The 19,365-nt window shown below is 44.4% G+C and overlaps 2 protein-coding genes and 1 long non-coding RNA gene across 5 annotated transcripts in view; all 3 read right to left on the minus strand.

Moving 5' to 3' along the window:
• The window catches only part of LOC144583044 (osteoclast-associated immunoglobulin-like receptor), a 57,566-nt gene that overhangs the window by 1,043 nt on the left and 37,158 nt on the right, over nucleotides 1-19,365 (minus strand). Inside the window, exon 5 of the mRNA XM_078377025.1 lies at nucleotides 774-1,064. Coding sequence (XP_078233151.1) covers nucleotides 774-1,064 — 291 coding nt within the window. The remainder of the gene's footprint in view (nucleotides 1-773; nucleotides 1,065-19,365) is intronic.
• On the minus strand, nucleotides 4,472-6,862 carry LOC144583391 (uncharacterized). Its single transcript, XR_013537144.1, has 2 exons — nucleotides 6,610-6,862; nucleotides 4,472-4,572 (listed from the first exon to the last, which is right to left on the minus strand). It is a non-coding gene; the product is annotated as an uncharacterized LOC144583391 (long non-coding RNA).
• LOC144583390 (killer cell immunoglobulin-like receptor 3DL1) lies at nucleotides 10,859-18,695 on the minus strand. 3 transcript variants are annotated; one of them, XM_078377034.1, is made up of 6 exons: nucleotides 17,808-18,695; nucleotides 17,687-17,722; nucleotides 15,210-15,512; nucleotides 13,784-13,903; nucleotides 12,794-12,831; nucleotides 10,859-11,353 (listed from the first exon to the last, which is right to left on the minus strand). In XM_078377034.1, exons 1-6 carry the CDS (start codon nucleotides 17,836-17,838, stop codon nucleotides 11,195-11,197), a joined length of 687 nt encoding a protein of 228 aa, XP_078233160.1. In that variant the 5' UTR covers nucleotides 17,839-18,695; the 3' UTR covers nucleotides 10,859-11,194. The 3 variants fall into 3 exon arrangements, with proteins under 3 accessions (XP_078233160.1, XP_078233162.1, XP_078233161.1); XM_078377036.1 differs by lacking the exon at nucleotides 13,784-13,903; XM_078377035.1 differs by lacking the exon at nucleotides 17,687-17,722 and having other exon boundaries at nucleotides 17,808-17,904.

A 19,365-nucleotide genomic window follows, 5' to 3' on the forward strand; every position in this document is an offset into this window, starting at 1 on the left:
GTTTGGGCACGTTGTGAGAATAGCTGAAGGTCGGATTCCAAAAGATCTCCTGTATGAGAATTAGTGCAGGGAAGGTGCCCCAGAGGGAGACCACAGCTGCAATACAAGGACATCTGCAAGCGGGATCTGAAGGCCTTAGGAATGGACTTCAACAGATGTGAAATCTTGACGTCTGAGCATTCAGCCTGGAGGCAGCCGTTGCATCGTGGCCTCTCCCAATTTGAAGAGACACTTGTTCAGCAGGCTGAGGCAAAGAGGCAGTCCTGAAACCAGGGTGCTAGACAGGGGACAGATTGTATTTGTCCTCGGTGTGGAAGGGATTGTCACTTTTGAATTGGCCTCCTCAGCCACACCAGATTTTTTTCCAATACCTCTATTCAGAGCATGTTACCATAGTCTCTTGATACTAAAGGATGCCTACACTCTTTTGGGAGGCCAGGCTAGTGCAATTTCTGCAAGAAGGAAGGATTGCTGTAAAGAAGCTCAATCCCAGCAACGTTGATCACACACTTTCCTGCTTGATACTCCTGATCCTTTCTTGTCTGATTGCACCCTAAGTAAACCTGCATTCCTGACCACTTTACACTCTAGCTGCCACATCCACATTTGGCTCTTGTGTCATTAACACTAGTAGAGAACTCACAATAGTTCATGTAACTCTTGACAAAGGGATAAAAGGTTTCTGCACTTCTATTCCAGACTCTTGCCTTATGAACAAAGAGTCAGACTTGGACATTGGTCTAAATGGAAAAACATCTGATCAAGCTCTTTACCTTTCACAGCCAGCTTTGTAGTTTTGCTTGGCTTGGACCACACAAAGGGGTTTCCTTTGCCCTGATATTGGCAAGTGTAGTTCCCAGCATTTTCTGGCTTAACTGCGACGATGGAGAAGGTAGTCATGTTGCTGTCTGGCTTTGCTATCTGTGAGGCTACCAAGTCCATTGACTTGTAGAGGAAGAAGGCCAGGCCCTTTTCTGGCCCCTGACAATGGATTGTGATGTTCGCACCCAGAACATGTTGTCCCTTCAGTTCCATCTGGATGAGGGGTTTGGCAAGATGGGGATCTAGAGGTGGGAAAAGAACAAAATGAAATGCCAACACTCACATAACGTTGCTATCTGACCACCTGTCCTGCTGATGCCAACTACAGATCAAGTTTTTATACATTGTATTCTCAAAGGCTTTCACCTTTGGGATCCGATGGTTGTTGTGGGTTTTCTGGGCTGTTTGGCCATGTTCTTAATGTTTTTCTTCCTAATGTTTTGCCAGTCTCTGTGGCCGGCATCTTCAGAGGACAGAAGTCAGAACTCTGTCTGTGCTGTGTTGCAGGTTGTTGGATATTTGAGTATATATAGCTGTGGGATCAGCTTTTGTCCTTTTCAGGAGATTGGGTAATTATGGTGATCAGCGTGTTTTTGTTGTGGGTATATTGTTGTGATAAAGGGGAGAGATGATCTGTCACTGTGATTGATGGGTGTCGTTAGCTAGTCTTTTGTGTGTTGTGATCACTGGTCCTTGTGGCTGGGTAGAGTTCATTGACCTTTTGCACGCTGTATTTTTTAGTGCTAGGAGCCAGGCTTGTTGAGTTTTAGACTTTCTTCTTTTTTGTTGAAGCTCTGCTGGTGTTTGTGGATTTCAACGGCTTCCCTGTGCAGTCTAACATAGTGATTGCTGGTGTTGTCCAGTACTTCAGTATTTTGAAATAGAATTTTATGTCCAGTTTGTTTTAGGGCATGTTCAGCTATTGCTGATTTTTCTGGTTCTTTTAGTCTACAGTGTCTCTCATGTTCTTTGATTCTGGTGTGGATGCTGTGTAAGTACTGGTCTTTTTAATACATTATTCACAGCAACTAATGCAATTTGTCATGATGTGTAGCTGTTGTCCAGTTTAGCTTCTCTTGTACATAAATGCAGTACTAGCAGTGAAGAATATAGGGCGAGGCCTGGTCCTTATCATTTCCCTTGCTGAAGTTGAAATACTATATGTCATTATATCAAAGGTCATTAAATAATTGTGCCAAGCTGTCTGGGAAAACAGTGCCTTAACCTTTTCCCACCAAATACATGGCATCCTACATCACCATCTGCTCCCAGGTACAATCACTTTGAATTTTCTTGTAAACTCTTGCTTCTGCAGCCTATGCATCTGATTCCTCTGACACAATACGAGTAGAGACCTAGATGATGGTGTTCCTCTTCTCAACTGTAATTCCATGAGATCAGTCATGATTCTTCCTTGCTGTCTGATTGCACTCTAAGTAAACTGGCATTGTTGCAGTGTTAAAATCTTTTCTCTTTAGCCACCACACCCACATTTAGCTCTTGACTCATCAACACCAGAGCAGAACCCACAACAGACTGTGTAATGACTGACCAGGGGTTCTGCCCATGTATGCCAAACAATTGCCTTACAAACAAAGGCTCAGACTTGGAAGTTGATAACTGGAAAAATATCACAAGGAGCTCTTTACCTTTCACAATCAGCTTCGTAGTCTCACTTGGCTCAGACAACACAAAGGGGTTTCCTTTCCTTTTGTATTGGCAAGTGTAGTTCCCGGCATCTTCTCGCCTAACCATGAGGATGGAAAAGCAAGTCCTGTTCTGGTTTTGCTTTGCTATCTGTGAGGCTATGAAGTCCTTTGATTTGTAGAGGAGGAAGGTCAGACCCTTTTCTGGCCCCTGACAATGGATGGTGACATTCGCACCCAGAACATGGGGTCCCTTCCGTTTCATCAGGATGAGGGGTTTGGTGAGATTCGGATCTAGAGGTGGGAAAAGAACAGAATGAAATGCCAAAAGTCAGCTACATTTGCTATCTGACTACCTAATTTTGCTGGATCCAGCTACAGATGAAGTTTCTATCTCATTTTATTTGATTTGGAATGTATAATTTCTAAATGTTACTTGTGATATTCAAATAATAACAGGTATAGCAGAGACTCTTTAAACTGTATGTGTATTTTAGTACAATTAATATTTGTGATATTGAACACTGAAAATCTATTGGAGAATACGTTCCAAAAATAATCAGATTCTCACCGGTTACATGGAGAGACACTTGGTCACTGGCCTGTGAATATCGGTCAGCCAAGCTTGAACTGTCTCTATATTCACACCAGTAGATCCCTCCATCCGATAAAATCACACTAGAAATGGAAAACACAACTGCTTCCCAGTCTGATCTTTTCACTTGTGTTGGTTCAGGGCTCCCTTCTTTCCAGAGATAATATTCTGCCGGTCGGTATCCTGTACTCTTACACTGGATAGTCACATCTGCACCCAAAGGAACTCCCTCCTTTGGATTCATTGAGATGATAGGTTTAGGATAAACTTCTTCTGTAGGAGAAATAAAAGGAGAGAGAGAGATTTCAACAGTGGCCTCCCTGGGACAGTGCCTCTGTACATTAGCATGCCTTGTCACTCTCCGGGTGGGACGCCCATGGCCATGCTTGGATCAACAGGGAGGGGCAGCTGATGGGCACGGCGGGCTCGCACCTTGCCCTAAAGCAGTGGTGTCCAACCTTGGCCCTCCAGATGTTCTTGGACTTCAACTCCCAGAAATCCTGTCCAGCAGAGGTGATGGTGAAGGCTTCTGGGAGCTGTAGTCTAAGAACATCTGGAGGGCCAAGGTTGGACACCACTGCGGATCCGGATGGGCCTGCCCTGGTTCCAGTCTGACATGGTACAGGATCCTGATACCTTGAAAAGAGGGGTCAGTAGGTTGGGCTGCGTGGCATCTTTCAATTAATATATTTCACACAAAACACACACACTCAGACAGACACACACACATACACAAAAGGACAGACATAATACCGATGTTTATATCACACAATGCATTAAATGGACAACATATTAAAATATGTTGCATAAATAACTTTGATGGTATAGCATTAAAACAGGCTAAACTGTAAAGCTCATAAGAGCTGCTGAATTCTAACTAGGCTCTATGTGTGAATGTAGACATTCAGAGGTTGTTGCCCACTAGCTGCCATCTTCACGGAGGTTTTTGGAGTCAGGGTGGTAGGATTAGGAAAAAAATGGAATACAGATATAAAATGTGCCATTTGGTCTGAAATTAAACACCAATGAATGTTGCTAATGTTGCTAATGACATTAATGTGTGAAATTAACTTGAGAGGCACACTTTGAAAAAACATTTCAGTTCACACAGATTTTCCATTGGCTTCATAGCTGCGAGGAACTAACTGCAAGACCCACAGGAGTGATATTTAGGATATTACCATATGAAAAATTGAGCCACACCCTCACCTTTTATCTTGATGCATACTTCCTCACTGTAATCTGACCATTGCTGGTAATAGACTGATAGGAAGACACACTGGTAGGTTCCTGCATCGGAGGGCCAAGCATGTATAATGTGAAATAGAGCCTCATCCCTCTCTACTGTCTTCATGCTCACATAACGCCAGAATGCTGACTCTTTTTTATACAGAATGAATTTCGCAGGTTGGTAACTTTCTTCCCTTTTACATCGGATGGTGGCGTTTTCTCCCACAAGTACCACCGCACGGGGACTCACTGTGATGGAAGGCTTGAGCAAAAATTGTCCTGTGCAGGAAACAGAATACAAGAGACCTGAAGCATGAAATCCCATGTCAGCTTGACTGGGCCATATGGAAATTATTTTCCTGTTTAGACTGGATGGTAACCATCCACAGTGCAATGGCCAATTTAAGTCAACAACCTTCCCCTGTATGACTATGTTGGTGGGTGTCAATAGGGCCACAACTGCCCACATCTAATCAAAGATTCTGTCTGTCTGCCTCTTTGTTTTAAACATAAGCCAATAAAAGATGTATTAGTTTTTTAAACCTCACTGCCACAACTGCTTTTTCAGTAAGAGCTGTATTTGGAACTGAATAAATGATGAAAAGCCAGTAATGCTGGTCCTTCCCAGTGCGTCTGAAAAAGAGACAAAAGGTTTTAAATTCCACACTCCTTGTCAATAAAATGGTTGCCATAAGATGGAATTGACTTGGACTTGATTGTACGTGAAAAGGCATATGCAGAGAGAGAGAGAGAGAGAGAGAGTCCATGGGGGAGGAGAGAAGGGACACTTCTTCCTTCAAAACACTCAGCTTCTGTTTTGTTAACAGAGGGATTCTGGTTTGACATATGCATGCAGAACTGACAGGTCAAAAGCTAGCCCTGGCCCTCACTGCAAGGTAATTAATTAATTAATCAATCAAATATTTAATTACTTTTTGCCACACCTTTCTCCTTGAAAAGGACCCAAGGCAGCTTCCAGCTTCAAAAGACAATACTTAAAGTTGAAAACTATGAGTATACAATGGTGATTAGCATTAGTAAAAGACAATATTTAAAGCTAAGAACAATGAATATAAAGAGGCATCTTACATCACTAAAAGGCAATATTGAAGCTGAGAACAGTAAGCATACAAGTTATTAAAAAGAGAGAACAAAACAAATAAAACAGATGTCACTCTGAGAAATGGAAAGCCCAAAAATGGTAAAATGGTCAAAGCAGAACTACAAATCCAGTCAAAGCAGTAATACATAACAATCCATCTAAAAATTACCCACCAGTAGCTAGTTACTGAGGGAAGGCTTGCCTGAAGAGAAAGGTCTTTGCCTTTCCATGAGGTTGGATATAATTATGGTCGTTCTGAGTTTGTTCTTTTTATGTCCCAACAAGTTATGAGGCAACCCAATGAACGAGACACTTCCAAAAGGTCGTATTATTAACAACCTTGCTCGGGACTTCATTGTTTATTTTACAGGAATTAAAAATATATGTTGACCAAAATTTCAGCAGGGAAAATCTGTAACTTAACTTTCTATCACATTTGAATATTTTCAAGTTCTTAATGTCTGTCATATTTTTCTTTTAAATGAAAAATGAAAAAAATTAAGGCATTGGTAACAGGCAGAGTCCACACCCCCTTTTATTTGAAGGGGCCAAATAACAGTAGGTATAGCTATTTCCAGCATGGAGAGGACTATGTGGTACCTGCCTATTGCAGTGGTATTAAAGATAACAGGTCTCTCAGGAAGAAAAAGATGAGAGAGAGAGAGCTGGGAACTCTAAATGAACACAACATGGTTCAATACACGGGGACTCATATGCAAACTTCTAAAATCGAAGCACACAAAGCCTGCTGCTGGGTAGGATGAACTTGCCAGTTTAAGGTTCTCCCACATTCAAATGATTTTAATTTCAAGTTCTGCCCAATATGAACAAATTTTTGCAGGTTTAGGTCAATTCATATAAAAGATGAACTGGAATTAAATTCTCACCCCCATCTCTATTAAACAGAAATGGATATTAGGCTCCTGTAGGACAAGAAACGCCACAGTGGCTGTCCACGGAAAAGTGCTTCCTCCACAGAACCCCAAACTTAGTATTTATTTAAATGTACACAGGTAAAAACTGCAGTCAGGATAACAGTCCATAAGTATCATTAATGAACTTTGCCACTCCCTGAAATTATTTCTTGAATATCACGACAGCGTGTTAAGGTAAGAAAAGCAAATTTGATTGAGGAAGGCTATGGCTTTTAATCCCCATTTTACCACCATCCAGCATCATCAAGGCAAATGTTCATATTGTCTTTCGATACTTACCTCCTGTTATCCATTTGTGGCTGATCAGACACCACCCTGGAAAGATGATCTCATTAGTTGTGCAATATCAAATCAACAGGACCCAGCATTGGGTCTTTGATCCTTTCACCCAGCCGTTCCTAACCCATGGTCCCACTAACCCTTTCCAGTTGAAATACCAACCAAGAAAGATGATGCTGTGTGAGACCCTCATCTTGATGGCTTCTGTAGCCACCAGTGACCTATTCTCTGCTAGCTTTTCTGTCCTCAGAATGAAGGGTCTCACTTAACCACTGTACTTTCCAAAACAGAGAAATGTTTGCCATAGTTCTTCCTCCAATATATGAATTCTTCATGTTCTGCCAGTAATGTCTAGCACAGTCAGCGCCTTTCTGCTGCTTGACAAACCACATCTGCTTTTGGATTGCAGCCCCACTATGGTGCACACAAACCAAAAGGAAAAGAAGAGAAGGAGAAGGTTATGAAATCTCGAGATACCAATGGTTTCTTCTTTATTTAAGTTGCATTTCTTACATCCAGGAAAAGATATGTTGAAAGTCTGGTTATCAAACAGTTGAAATTTCATAAGTTACACCTGCTGAAGAGTATTGGCAAATTCATACATCTTACATGCCCACTCAATAGTGGTGAATAAGGGTGACATTTCCATTCTAAAGGAAATCAACCCTGAGTGCTCACTGGAAGGACAGATCCTGAAGCTGAGGCTCCAGTACTTTGGCCATCTCATGAGACGAGAAGACTCCCTGGAAAAGACCCTGATGTTGGGAAAGTGTGAAGGCAAGAGAAGGGGACAACAGAGGATGAGATGGTTGGACAGGGTCACCGAAGCGACCAACATGAATTTGACCCAACTCCGGGAGGCAGTGGAAGACAGGAGGGCCTGGTGTGCTCTGGTCCATGGGGTCACAAAGAGTTGGACACGAGTAAACAACTAAACAACAACAAAGGGTGACATTTCCAAAATTTTGCATACCGACATGACCAGTCATCAGGCAACCGATTCCCTCTGATTTTGGAGCCAAAACCAAAATAAAAATAAAACTAATAAATCAAACCTGAGATCAGCGGGCAGGCACTGTCCATATCACAAGAGAGGGTGTCTGTGATCTCACAGAAGTGAGGCAGGCAAGGATTGGGAGGGAAGGTTTCTCCTCCCAGGCTTTGTGTCACGGCTGCCTGGGCTTATGGAACCAGAAGGCCCGTGAGCTGCAATGCTCATCCTCCAGTCCATGCTTTACTCCAAATAGCCTGAAGGGTCCAGTTTTGGTGTGAGGGCCAAGGCCAAAGGAGAGACCCAAAAGGTGCAGGCACTTCATCCCATCATGCCACTGGGAGCAACACACATGCAAAGACCTTCAGGCTGAGTCAGTGAGTTTTGGAACCAGCTGAGAATGGGTGAGATGTACGCCCAGGGTTCAAAATCACTTCACAGACACTACATTAATGTTCCAGATATACCACTCCAACAGACTTTTGTTTTTGAGAAATCCAACCTTCAAACCAAGTCCATGTTTATATTCAAAAGACCAATCACAAGACAAAGCTAGCTAGCCCCCCGCCTCACTCATGAAAAAAAGGAGGCAAATTTCATACATTTATTCATGTGTTACCACCAGGTGAGGAATCGTTTGATTTTTCTCTCATAGACACCATAATATCTTAGACCAGTGATGGTGAACCTTTTTGAGCCTGAGTGTCCAAACTGCAACACAAAATCAACTTGGTATTTATTTCAGAGTGCCAATACTGCAATTAAAACCTGAATGCTGAGGTTTTAGTTTAGAAAAAACAATGGCTCCTCCACTGAAAGGTTTAAATGCTTGGTTGTTGTTTTTTCTCCACGAGCAGTATTTAAAAATAAATAATTATTGGTTCTCCAATCCCACAAAAGTTCCTTTTGGTGCACATGCTGGAAGATAACTTTTTGGAGCACCAGCCTAGAATCCTATCAGAAAGCCAACACGGGGAGATTTAACAATCAGAGGGACTGGTGACAGGGGATACATTTATAGGCCACTAATTAATTTTTTTAAATCATGCAAAATGCAAGCTTTTGTGGGTGAATCACATGATCAGAGGGACTGTTGATATCATCTTCAGGACTCAGCCAATCCCAAGGATGCTGCTGCTGCTGCCTTGGGAACCCAATCCCTTTTCTGGTTGAGGTCTTGGTGACCTCACAGAGCCCCACCTCTCTGCTGGCAGATAAAAGGGGCTTGCTGGGCAAGGCAGGAGACCAGGAGGGAGGCCAGTGGCCAGAGGGCAGTCCTGCAGAGAGAGCCAGGGTGGCTGCTGCAGGGGACCCAGCCTTTCTGCCCAAAGCAAGTTCTCTCCTGAAAGCAGAGGAACTTGCTAAGTGGGCTGATGAGTTAACAGCTCGAGGCTGGTGGAGATCCGTGACTTGAAGTTGGCTGATGTTGGTGATGGACCAGGGAGGGGAAGTTGGTGGACGTTGGAAGACCGAAGCTGGTTGAATCTCCCTGCGGAAGCTGGGAGGTTCTCTGAGGCTGCAAGGTGGAGACTGGCAGAGGTTGGTGGATGAAGCAGGTGGTGGACGTTAGCCTCCTCAAACCAGCTTGGGGAAGCTTGGTGGATATCGGTGGATGGAAGCCCGGGCATGTGTGTGAATGGCTGGTGGAGTAAAGGTGTGTGTGTGTTGGGGGGAGCAGCTGGTTTGTGCCTGTGTGTGTATCAATGTGTGTATGAATGGGCTGGCTGACGTTCCGTGGGGATGTCGCCGGGGCGTGACCCAAGCATTTGAGAGCTGGTGGAGGCTGGCTTCAGAAGCGGAGTGGAAGAGATGAACGGGTGGATATTCCTGGTGGAAGCCAGTGGATGTTGGCAGGTGGAACTTTGGGATGAAGTTGCCAGAACATTGGTTGGTGGATACGCCTGGGTTGAAGCCGGTTGACAGCAGTGGATGAGCCCACCCCTTAGTTGTTTTTCTCTCTTTCTCTTGCAGGGCCCGAAGCTTCCTCTTCCCCAGGGGGATGCGAGGGAGCAGAAGGCAGACGTCCTGCTGGAGCTGAACCAGGCCCTTGTCTCTGCTGAGGATACTTGTTTACCCTCTTTTCCAAAACCAATAAAAGAATTTTTCCAGAATGGTTTTGAAGTGTTGTCTTGTTTGTCAGAGGCTGTCACAGGATTATCTTCCCCATCCCCTCATTATATCTGGGGCCCAATGCTTGGGGTGGGTCTTTGTGAAGTCATGGTGTGGGGTCCTGTGATGTCACAGGAATTGGGAACATAATATTTCTCCATGCATGTGTGAGGGAGTGAGCTAGGCATTGTGGGTTCCCTGTCAGCTCCTAAGCAAGTATATTATATGTCGTGTTGGACAGACACAGGAAGCCAGTGAGCCCTGGTGCCATTCGGAGAGGGTTGGAGTTGGGTACCCAAACACTATGGCTACCCCGTTACAATAAATGAGACTCGCTGCTTCCCTTCCGCCACGGCTCCTCACATTTGTTTGCCTGGCCTGGATATTCAGGGGAGCCCAGCCATTTCCTGGCACAGTAGCTCATTATCTGACACCTGGCAAGCCTCATCATCATCAACACCATGAGCACTCCATGGACAGCTCCTTGCAGAGCACAAGTGGGGAGAGAATTTGCCACTTCAAAGAAGCTTACAGTTCAACCTCTCACAAAAGTGCCACAACCGAGGAAATGGAGATGGGCAATGATTTGAAGATGAGCATACGTAAAAATTCATGAGGATCCATGCCATGGATAGATGGCAAACATACACTGGTACTGCAAAATCTGCTGCTTGAGGGCAGTAGCTGCCTCTAGACTATCTTTGCAACGTTGTCCCAAATTCCCACAAATTCTGTGAAATGGAATAGGTCCCCTTCACTGTTCTCCGTCTTAGCGGCATCAGTCTGAAGACATGGACACCTGTTTAATATTGTCAGCTAGAATGAGCTGTGGGTCATCATTACCCACTTCCTCCAATAGTGGGAAGTGAATGATTTTTAAAGCAACAATCACAGCAATAGTAAAGGAATTGAATGGATGGTTCCAAAAGTTGGGGTTCCGAGACTCTACAGCTCCCACAAGCCCTAGCCAGTACAGCCAATGGCTGGAGTTACTGGGAGTCGTAGTTCAAGAACATCTTGCCTCAGACTTGGGAACTGATGAAATAGATTGGGATGGGTAACCTTGGCCCACAAGCGCATGCAGCCCACATGGGCTCAAGTGTGGTGCCCTGCAGCACCCCTGGGGACTTAGCACTCATCCACACTCACTCCAAAATCATTAAATTTATTTTTCAAATTAAAAGAAATAGTACAGTAATGATAGATGTTGGAAATGGAAAAGGGGAGCAGGGAGTCATTACCTCAAATCTCCAGGTGGCCTCAGTTTGTCAAAATCTGTGCACTTTGACACCTGTAGCTGATGGCACCCTCTCCATATGCCAGCTAGGTTACCACAACTGTTTTTCCATTATGAGCTTGGATAACAGTGTTTGTATAGAGAAACAAGCAGAATTTGCTTATATGAGCCATCCTTAAGATGTATTTCCATGAGCCTCAAGGTTGCAGTGATGTTCCATAACTATCCCCAACCCTGAGAAGGCCTGATTATTGGCCCTCCTGTGTTCTGCCTTCAGCCAACAGTGCATAGATACATGATTCAGGGGCTCGGTCAGGACTGGCTGCATGTTCGGTCTTCAGAGAGCAGTGGTTCAAGGAAGCATAGGCAACATCAGTGGCATCTGCTTCATCTTCTGGTTGCGAGGCCTGCAGAGAGGAAGGAAGAGAGAGTGTGTGTGTCCTGCAGCTGCTACTTTCTACATTGCACATAAGGATACTTGTCTGGAACACAACTTGGGAAACTACTGTTTTGGATGACATCTCCCCAAATCCCAGAGTCAGCACAACCACTGGTTATGAGGGCTCTATGGCACCTTCAGAAAACAGCAGGATCAGAGGGGAGTGGTCAGCTGGCCACCAGACCTGGTTCTATAGCCATCATCCAGTCATGTGCTGTTAAAAAGACCTATCAAGTAGAAAAATACACACAAGAACACATCATACTAGTGTTGTTCCTCCATGTCAACCAAAACTTGTTGGAACTTCTTGTACTAAACTGAATTATTTTGCACTCTAATTGCTAGTAACCACCTAGGGTTGTCCCTCTAGCACTGAAAAGGGAACCATTGCAATGCAGACTGGTTAAATATATCTTCTACTTTAATATCATTGATATGACCCAACCTTCTTCATATCAATGCCCAAAGGTTACATCCCATTATTCTGTTTCAAAAAGAAGATGAAGACAAAGCTTAACTCAAGCCAGCAAAAATACTAACAGTTTCCATAACTAACAGGCTAAAATCAGAAAACATATTGACATTATAAAAAGCAACAAAAATATTGAGAAAAAAAACATTCAAATTCCATAAACTTTATCTGAAGATGATGGCTACTGGCCAGGTGACCTTCTGGCAGAGTATTCTACTTGGTAAGACGACAGAAAATATGCCATGGAACAGAGCAGGGAGCCTCAGATGACCTCTGCCAGTAATCTCAGGTTGGGCAAATCTGGGATAGAAATAATTCTGATTCTGCTACCAGGTCAAGCCCAGCACTTCAGGTTGAGCCCAGAAAAAAAAATATGCCACGGTAATGCTCTAGTTTTCCAGATCGAGTAAGCAACCTGGTTGCTATCTTTTTGGACCAAGTGAAGGGTCCATGAGCTCACCCAGACTGCATCATGGCTGCAGTTCCCAGCCGTTTCCTTGATGCATCCCTGAATCCTTTTTTGGACCACAACATAAACCATCCATTTTAAACACTTGGGCCTCAGAATGGGAGCTGCTACTTCGTGTTGTTCCTCGGCTGTCAGAGACAGGGCATCATCATGGCTTGCTGGCCTTTGGATGTGGCCATCTCTGACGAATAATGTTGCCTTGTCTTCAAAACTGTCCTCCAGCTTCTGCAGTGAATTAGAAGCCACTGCTTTACAGCACTCCAACTTACAAATGCCCAGTGCGAAAGACCATGGGCCTCTTTTTATAGCTTTATGCCCATGGTCTTTCGCACTTTATGCCCTACGTCAGATGAGAGTAGCACATAGCAGCACATACATAGGAGAGTAGTACATAGATATGTCTGTTTATATATTCAAGGATCTGAGGGCAAAGCTTGTACAGTCAAGGTCAAAGAAAAATATCTTACCATGTTGACTGCTTTGCTTCTTTCCTTAACAGTTGAGCCTATAAATTGGGGAGAGAGACTCTATGAGTTTTCTTGCTTCAAATTAAAGTTGCTGGTAGTGGTCAATATACTACCAAGACTCTTATCTTGAGAGAGGAAGGATCTTGCATTGCTTTTGCACCCTGCCCATACTCTGGGATGTGGTGGCGCTGCGGGCTAAACCGCAGAAGCCTGTGCTGCAGGGTCAGAAGACCAAGCAGTCGTAAGATCGAATCCACGCGACGGAGTGAGTGCCCGTCGCTTGTGCCAGCTCCTGCCAACCTAGCAGTTCGAAAGCATGCAAATGCGAGTAGATAAATAGGGACCACCTTGGTGGGAAGGTAACAGCGTTCCGTGTCTAAGTCGCATTGGCCATGTGACCATGGAAGATTGTCTTCAGACAAAACGCTGGCTCTAGGAAACGGGGATGAGCACCGCTCCCTAGAGTCGAACACGACTGGACAAAAATTGTCAAGGGGAACCTTTACCTTTACCTTTACCATACTCTGCACGAAGAAACTGTTTATACTGATATAAGCAGAATCTTCACTGGATTTCTGCAGTCTTTTGGTATATAAACCATGTCCATTTTCTCTAGTTTTGCTTCTTCTAGCCAGAGACGCCATGCAGGATGCCAAAACATCACGCCTTGACCTCTGTGTCTTCCCTCTTCCCTTGAAATCTCAATACACAAAAGTTTTGTCCAGCTCTTCCCAATCTATTGTTTTCTTGGTACAGTGTGTGTTTTGGTGTGTGTGTGCTTTGAGAAGCCTCTAATCTCTGAAGATCAGAGGAAAGTCATTAAAATAAGACTAACTTTAACCAGAGAGGTCTCTGAAGAAGGCGGCTCCTCTGCAAAACTCAAGCTGGTACAGTTCTGCCATGCAAGCTCTATATTCTCTCTCAGCTATATAGGCTTGAATATAATGAAATATTTTTTTAAAAAAACTATCCACCCAGAAACTCACTTACCTTTATTCTTCTTTCTGTACAGTAAGAAGGCAATTAACGACAGGAGGAGAAGCAGAAGGAAAAGGCCTGCAGCACCGCTGGCCCACATGGCTGTCATGAGTTCTCTTGGCTTTGGTGTCTCTTCAAAATCACAGATATCTCGAGTTAGAGTGCCACACTTGCTTTATTCTTTCCACCCACACATGCAGAGTCCACAAATACCATAAAATATCCTTTCTATCGAGGCATACATTTCTCTACCCTTGCCCTCATCTTCTCCCATTCTCTTTCCTCTTCTTCTGTCAGTCCTTACTTTATTACACAAAGCCTGCTCTTACCCCTACCCTCTGTCACTGGTGGCCCTGGACTAGATCAGATGGGTGACACGGAGGGCTCACATTCAATTCAGTCTCATGAATCTGAAAATTTAGAATGCCAGTTTTCCCACTGGCTTGTCTTGGGGAAATGCAGTGGCTGCTTTGGTTGGTTGGTTGGTTGGTTTTGCACTGATGCATAGGAACACTGTAGATATGATATATCCTAAACTGAAGAGTCACTGGACCAAATTTCAGACAGCTATCTTTTGAGCAATCTGCATACAAGCCACTCTTACTATTTTTTCTTTGTTTGCTTGCTTGTTTTCCTCCAAATATATCCAATCCCATCCTGCAAGCAGAGTGATTGGAGACCGGTGGTGAAACCCTTTCCTCAGAAAGTAAAGTCCAATTCCCTTCCTTCCATTATATCACCTATGAGTTCTCTTCTGGTTTTGGTCCAATGCAAGATATATACAGTCTGGTGTTTCCCATTTTCATTTTAGACATCTGAATCAGTCCGATCGCCTCAGTTCTCCTTTCTTCTGCTCTGCCACTGGATCTGCCTGTGTTGCTTCAATCCATATATCATACCAAACGATTCAAATTGGGATAGTTTGGTGTAGGGTGCAGGATTCCACCAAATCTGGTTCACTGTCCTTAGCATCCAGGTTATGAGGCAACTAAATTAACATGTTGAACATGGAGCCCTGAAGTGGAGTCTGGCCCTCAGCTGTGTTTGTTCTGCACAAGAAATGAATGCCTGAAAAGAATGCAAGAGGATGGGGCTCTTTTAAGGTCATTTCCCCCCACTTTCAGATGTGACCCAAGTTGCAGAAGCAAATTCAAAGTGATCTCCCTTGAAGCGACCTTTCCATAGAATCCCTCCAGCCAGGCCCCTAAAATAAAAGCATTATGGCTGGACCAAAAAGGCCCAGCTTGGCCATAGATTGAGGTTGGCCTGGAGTGCATTCCCCTGTCTATTGTGTGATTGCTGGAAAATATATCATCACCGAGCCACTCCACAGTTGCTATCTATTGCCCTGCAATGGAATCATGTTTCCATGGACATGAGAATTACAGCCTTACTATCATTTGAGAAACAGCATGCAAAGACTGGGGCAGATCCTCACCTGTAATGTTGAGGTGTACTGCTTCACTGTAGTCTGACCACGTTTGGTAACCATCTGATCTGAAGATGTACACACAGCGATAGGCGCCCCTATCCGATCGCTTGGCATTTTCAATAGAAAACACAACTTCGTCCACCTCTGCTGTCTTGGTGTTCAAAGTCTTCATTGAGGCAGAGACTTCTTTGACCAGATGGAATTCCAGTTTGTTGTATCCTTCGCTCCTGCAGTGGATGTGGACGTTCCTGCCCAGGGCCACCACAGCACTGGGGGTCACGGAGATGGAAGGCTTGTGATAGTTCTGTCCTGAAAGAAAACAAGGGTAAAGTTTGGACAATGCAGAATTTGCAGGAGGAGTAAAAATGGGGAGCAATTTATGTGTTGTGGCTAGACACACAAGGCAATGTGTGTCACTGAGTGGCTACATACTGACTGGATAATAGATTATGTTCATTTATATATTTGACTAGCCCTCTTGCAATCTCTTTAAATCTCTGTTCAGCGACTGCTTCTTAATAAAGGCTCTGGTCTGAATTGAGCAAGAGATGGAGGTCTGGCCGCATGAGTGATTCACTCCTAGAAGTGTCGAGAAAACAGTTCTGATTTATCTTTTTTCCTGTTTTCAGTTTTGCAGCACAGCTGAGGGGAAGAATCTTTTCTGCTTCATCTGTGGAAACTTCTCACTCCTTGCACAAACTTACACAAAATGTTGTGTGCCACTCCGTTAAAGTGCTGTTTGCTGGTGGTGACTCGTGGAGAGCCGGAGGGATGTGCTCAGTGGAAACTTAGGTTTCCCTTCATTCCCATTTCTTTCAGGGATCCCTCTTTAGCTTTCTGGGGTTTTGTGCACTTTGCTTTTCATATACCACAAAAGTGGACGCCTCTTTGAGGCCATTTTGTTTAGCTTTTTGCCACCCAGTGGTATGGCAACGGCAATGAGGAAACGGAGCTGGCAGAGCTATTGGGAGGGCAAAGAGGCAAACAGGGCGTGGTGAGGGAGAGCGCCGTGGAAGATCATGGTGGAGTTCGCCATACTGACAGAGGTCCAAGAGGCGAAAAGTGCTGGCACTGAGAGAAGTCGGGGGAGGGGAAAGAATGGGGCAGGCAAAGGAGGCAGGGGACAAAGAGGCAAAACATGGCGGCAACAGCAGCAAAGTGAGGAAAATTTCTCAGGCAATTTGAGTGAAGAAGAAAAAATTAACGAAAAAGGGAAATATATAAGATTCCAAATTGCTGATGCCCCCCAGTTTTGTTTAAGCAAATCCATCAGGTTCAAGATACTCTGTTATGAGAATCCATGAAAGATTACTCGGTCGTTGAGGTATCAGGCTGGGGAGCCAGAGGTTGGGAGTTCAATTCCCCACTACGCCTCCTGTGAGTAGAGAACCAGCCTGTGTGGCCTCCAGCAAGCTGCACAGTCCCAGAATGCCTCCAGAAGAATAGGTTGGTAAACCACTTCTGAGTCTTTTCTATCTGAAAAATCCTGGAAAGGGTTGCCATAAGTCAGAATTGGCTTGATGGCACATGATGATGATTAACTGGAAAACCCCATCTTTATTAAGCAGTGACACAAGTCGCTTTCCAAAGTTCCTTTGCTCATTGCAGCGGAGTCGAGAGGCACAAATAATCTTTTGCTTCTACTTCAGATTGTTGGGGAGAAGACAGCTAAGGTACAGAAAAACTACGGTGATGTTCAGCATATTGGAGTGGGAAGGGCGGAAGGAATGGGGAAGCTTTGGCTTTCAAAGTGGCATTGCTCTACAACTCCCAACGTAGACAATGCAAACGAGTGTGCGAGTTGTAGTCCAAATCATGTTGAGGGCCAAAGCTACTAGTTGCCTATTTCTACTGACAATCTGCTGTCACTAAATTAACCACTTGTGGTGAGTTTTTAAGGAATTATTAAGGGGAGGGCATGGCATATGTGGAGGAGAGGTTGAGCCTTATTTTTCAGCACCACCATGTCACCTCTCTCCACCCCACATGCATGCATGAAAAGTGCTGTCTGTCCTCCCCTCCCAGCCCCTCTTAAAAATGTAATTTTTTGAAAGCTGGGTGAAATATTTTGGCAAGTTGGTGGGGGTGTTTGTGTGTGAGAGTGAGAGAGAGAGACAGAGAGGGAGAACCCTACGGATGGGAAGCAGGGGTGTGAGAATTTTCCTGAAGTTTGAAATTGTCAGGAGGGCATTGGTTATGTACTAAATCAATGAAGTGATCAAGAATCTTCCCTCATCAAATCACGTCATAAACGTCATGGTTGGCTATTGCACGCCCCCAAGCTCTCAGTAGCCACATGGCTCTGTCTGCTAGGGACTGGGCCCTAAAGCAGCCATCTGCAGTCAGACAGTTTAGCAGCCACTACTTGAGATAAGGGGAACAAGACTGGTGGGAGAGGAGGCCATGGCATTCATCTCCCATTCTACCCCCAACAATCCCCCCCACACACACCCGAATATTTTATTTTGAACATTGACACTCACCTCTGGACATCCACTGCTGTCCATTCAGTAACAGTCCTGCGAGGGGGAAAAAAGATATTTCTACTAGTGGAAAGGAAAGTCAGCAAGAAGACAAGATATTGTCCTGTTCGGTGATACCTACCAAGAAAAATGACCTTGAGAGAAAACCCCATTTGGAAGCTTCACTCTGCTTAGTAGCAAATATTTCTTTTTAGATCTGTCACCACCCCAAACAGCAATGAGATTTTGTATCTGAAATATAGCCTTGCTCGTGCCTACTGTACTTAGTTCCTCTTCAGTGACACTGTTAATGATGACTAATATTGACTTCCTTCTATGGAATCAGTCACAAAAGGAAGGAAATGTTCCTAAAAATCCTCGCTGGTTCTGCCAGGATCTATCTTTCTTATTAGCATCAGAGCGTTGCACAATTTAAAATTATGGACATATGTGCAATATAGGTAAAATTAAAAACATATTAAAATGTTAAAATAATGAGACTGTTTTTGACCACAGTTGGGCTACTTCAATAGCGTCATCTCTGCCATTGTTTTGAAGTCTGTTAAGTGACTTCTGGATGATCCGGCTAGGGTCTTGTCCTGGTGGGAGACACTCTTCAGCATTCATCCATTCGGCAAGATGTGTTGTTTTTGTTCTGTATCGGTTTAGCCTAGACTCTTCTGGTTTAATATTTAGAGTTTGACATTTGTGCTGAAAACCTTTCCTCTATTTAACCCTTGTCTAGGAGGTCCTTAAAGTGGATGGGTTTGGAGCTGTATTCCCTTACTTTGTTCATAATTTGCTAGCACTTCTCACTGTACTTCTGGAGGGCTAATGCCAGCCAAATAACAGACTTTTTCAATGAGAGTAGGTTGCAGGCAACCAATAATAATCCTACATGATTCATTAAGACCCACATCCACTTGCTTGGCATGTGCTGATTTACACCATGTGGCACTAGCATATTGTGCTGTGGAGTAGCACAGAGACAAAGCTGTTGTTCTTACTGTTTGTAGGTGTGCACCCCAGTCTGCTGGGACGTGGTGGCGCTGTGGGCTAAACTGCAGAAGCCTGTGCTGCAGGGTCAGAAGACCAGCAGTCATAAGATCGGATCCACACGATGGAGTGAGCGCCCGTCGCTTTGTCCCAGCTCCCGCCAACCTAGGGGTTCGAAAGCATGCAAATGCAAGTAGATAAATAGGGACCACCTCGGTGGAAAGGTAACAGCGTTCCGTGTCTAGGTCACACTGGCCATGTGACCACGAAAGATTGTCTTCAGACAAAACGCTGGCTCTATGGCTTGGAAACGGGGATGAGCACCGCCCCCTAGAGTCGAACATGACTGGACAAGGGGAACCTTTACCTTTACCTTACCCCAGTCTGACCTAGCCAGTTTCCTCTGTTATTTGGTAGAAACTTTCTGTTTGGTGTTTAAGGGTTCAATCCAGGATGGACAATGGTGTGCAGCTGGCCAGTCCTTCACTTCTAAACTTATGTTGGAACAGAAATCTTGAGAGGTCTGTCTGGCTTTCCCCATTTTTGATGATCAACCTGGGTTCTCCACTTGGTCTGTCTTTCTTCTACCTGCCTTGCTGTGTTGCAGACTTCTACACACTGCTGTTTCAGCTCCCTTCTATTGCTCTGATATGTTTGCAAAAGTCAGCTCTTAAAGGTCACTCTGCAGCTTTTAAGTTAGGTCC

The sequence above is a fragment of the Pogona vitticeps genome, chromosome 6 (genome assembly GCF_051106095.1).
Source record: "Pogona vitticeps strain Pit_001003342236 chromosome 6, PviZW2.1, whole genome shotgun sequence".
Taxonomy (NCBI): Eukaryota; Metazoa; Chordata; class Lepidosauria; order Squamata; family Agamidae; genus Pogona; species Pogona vitticeps.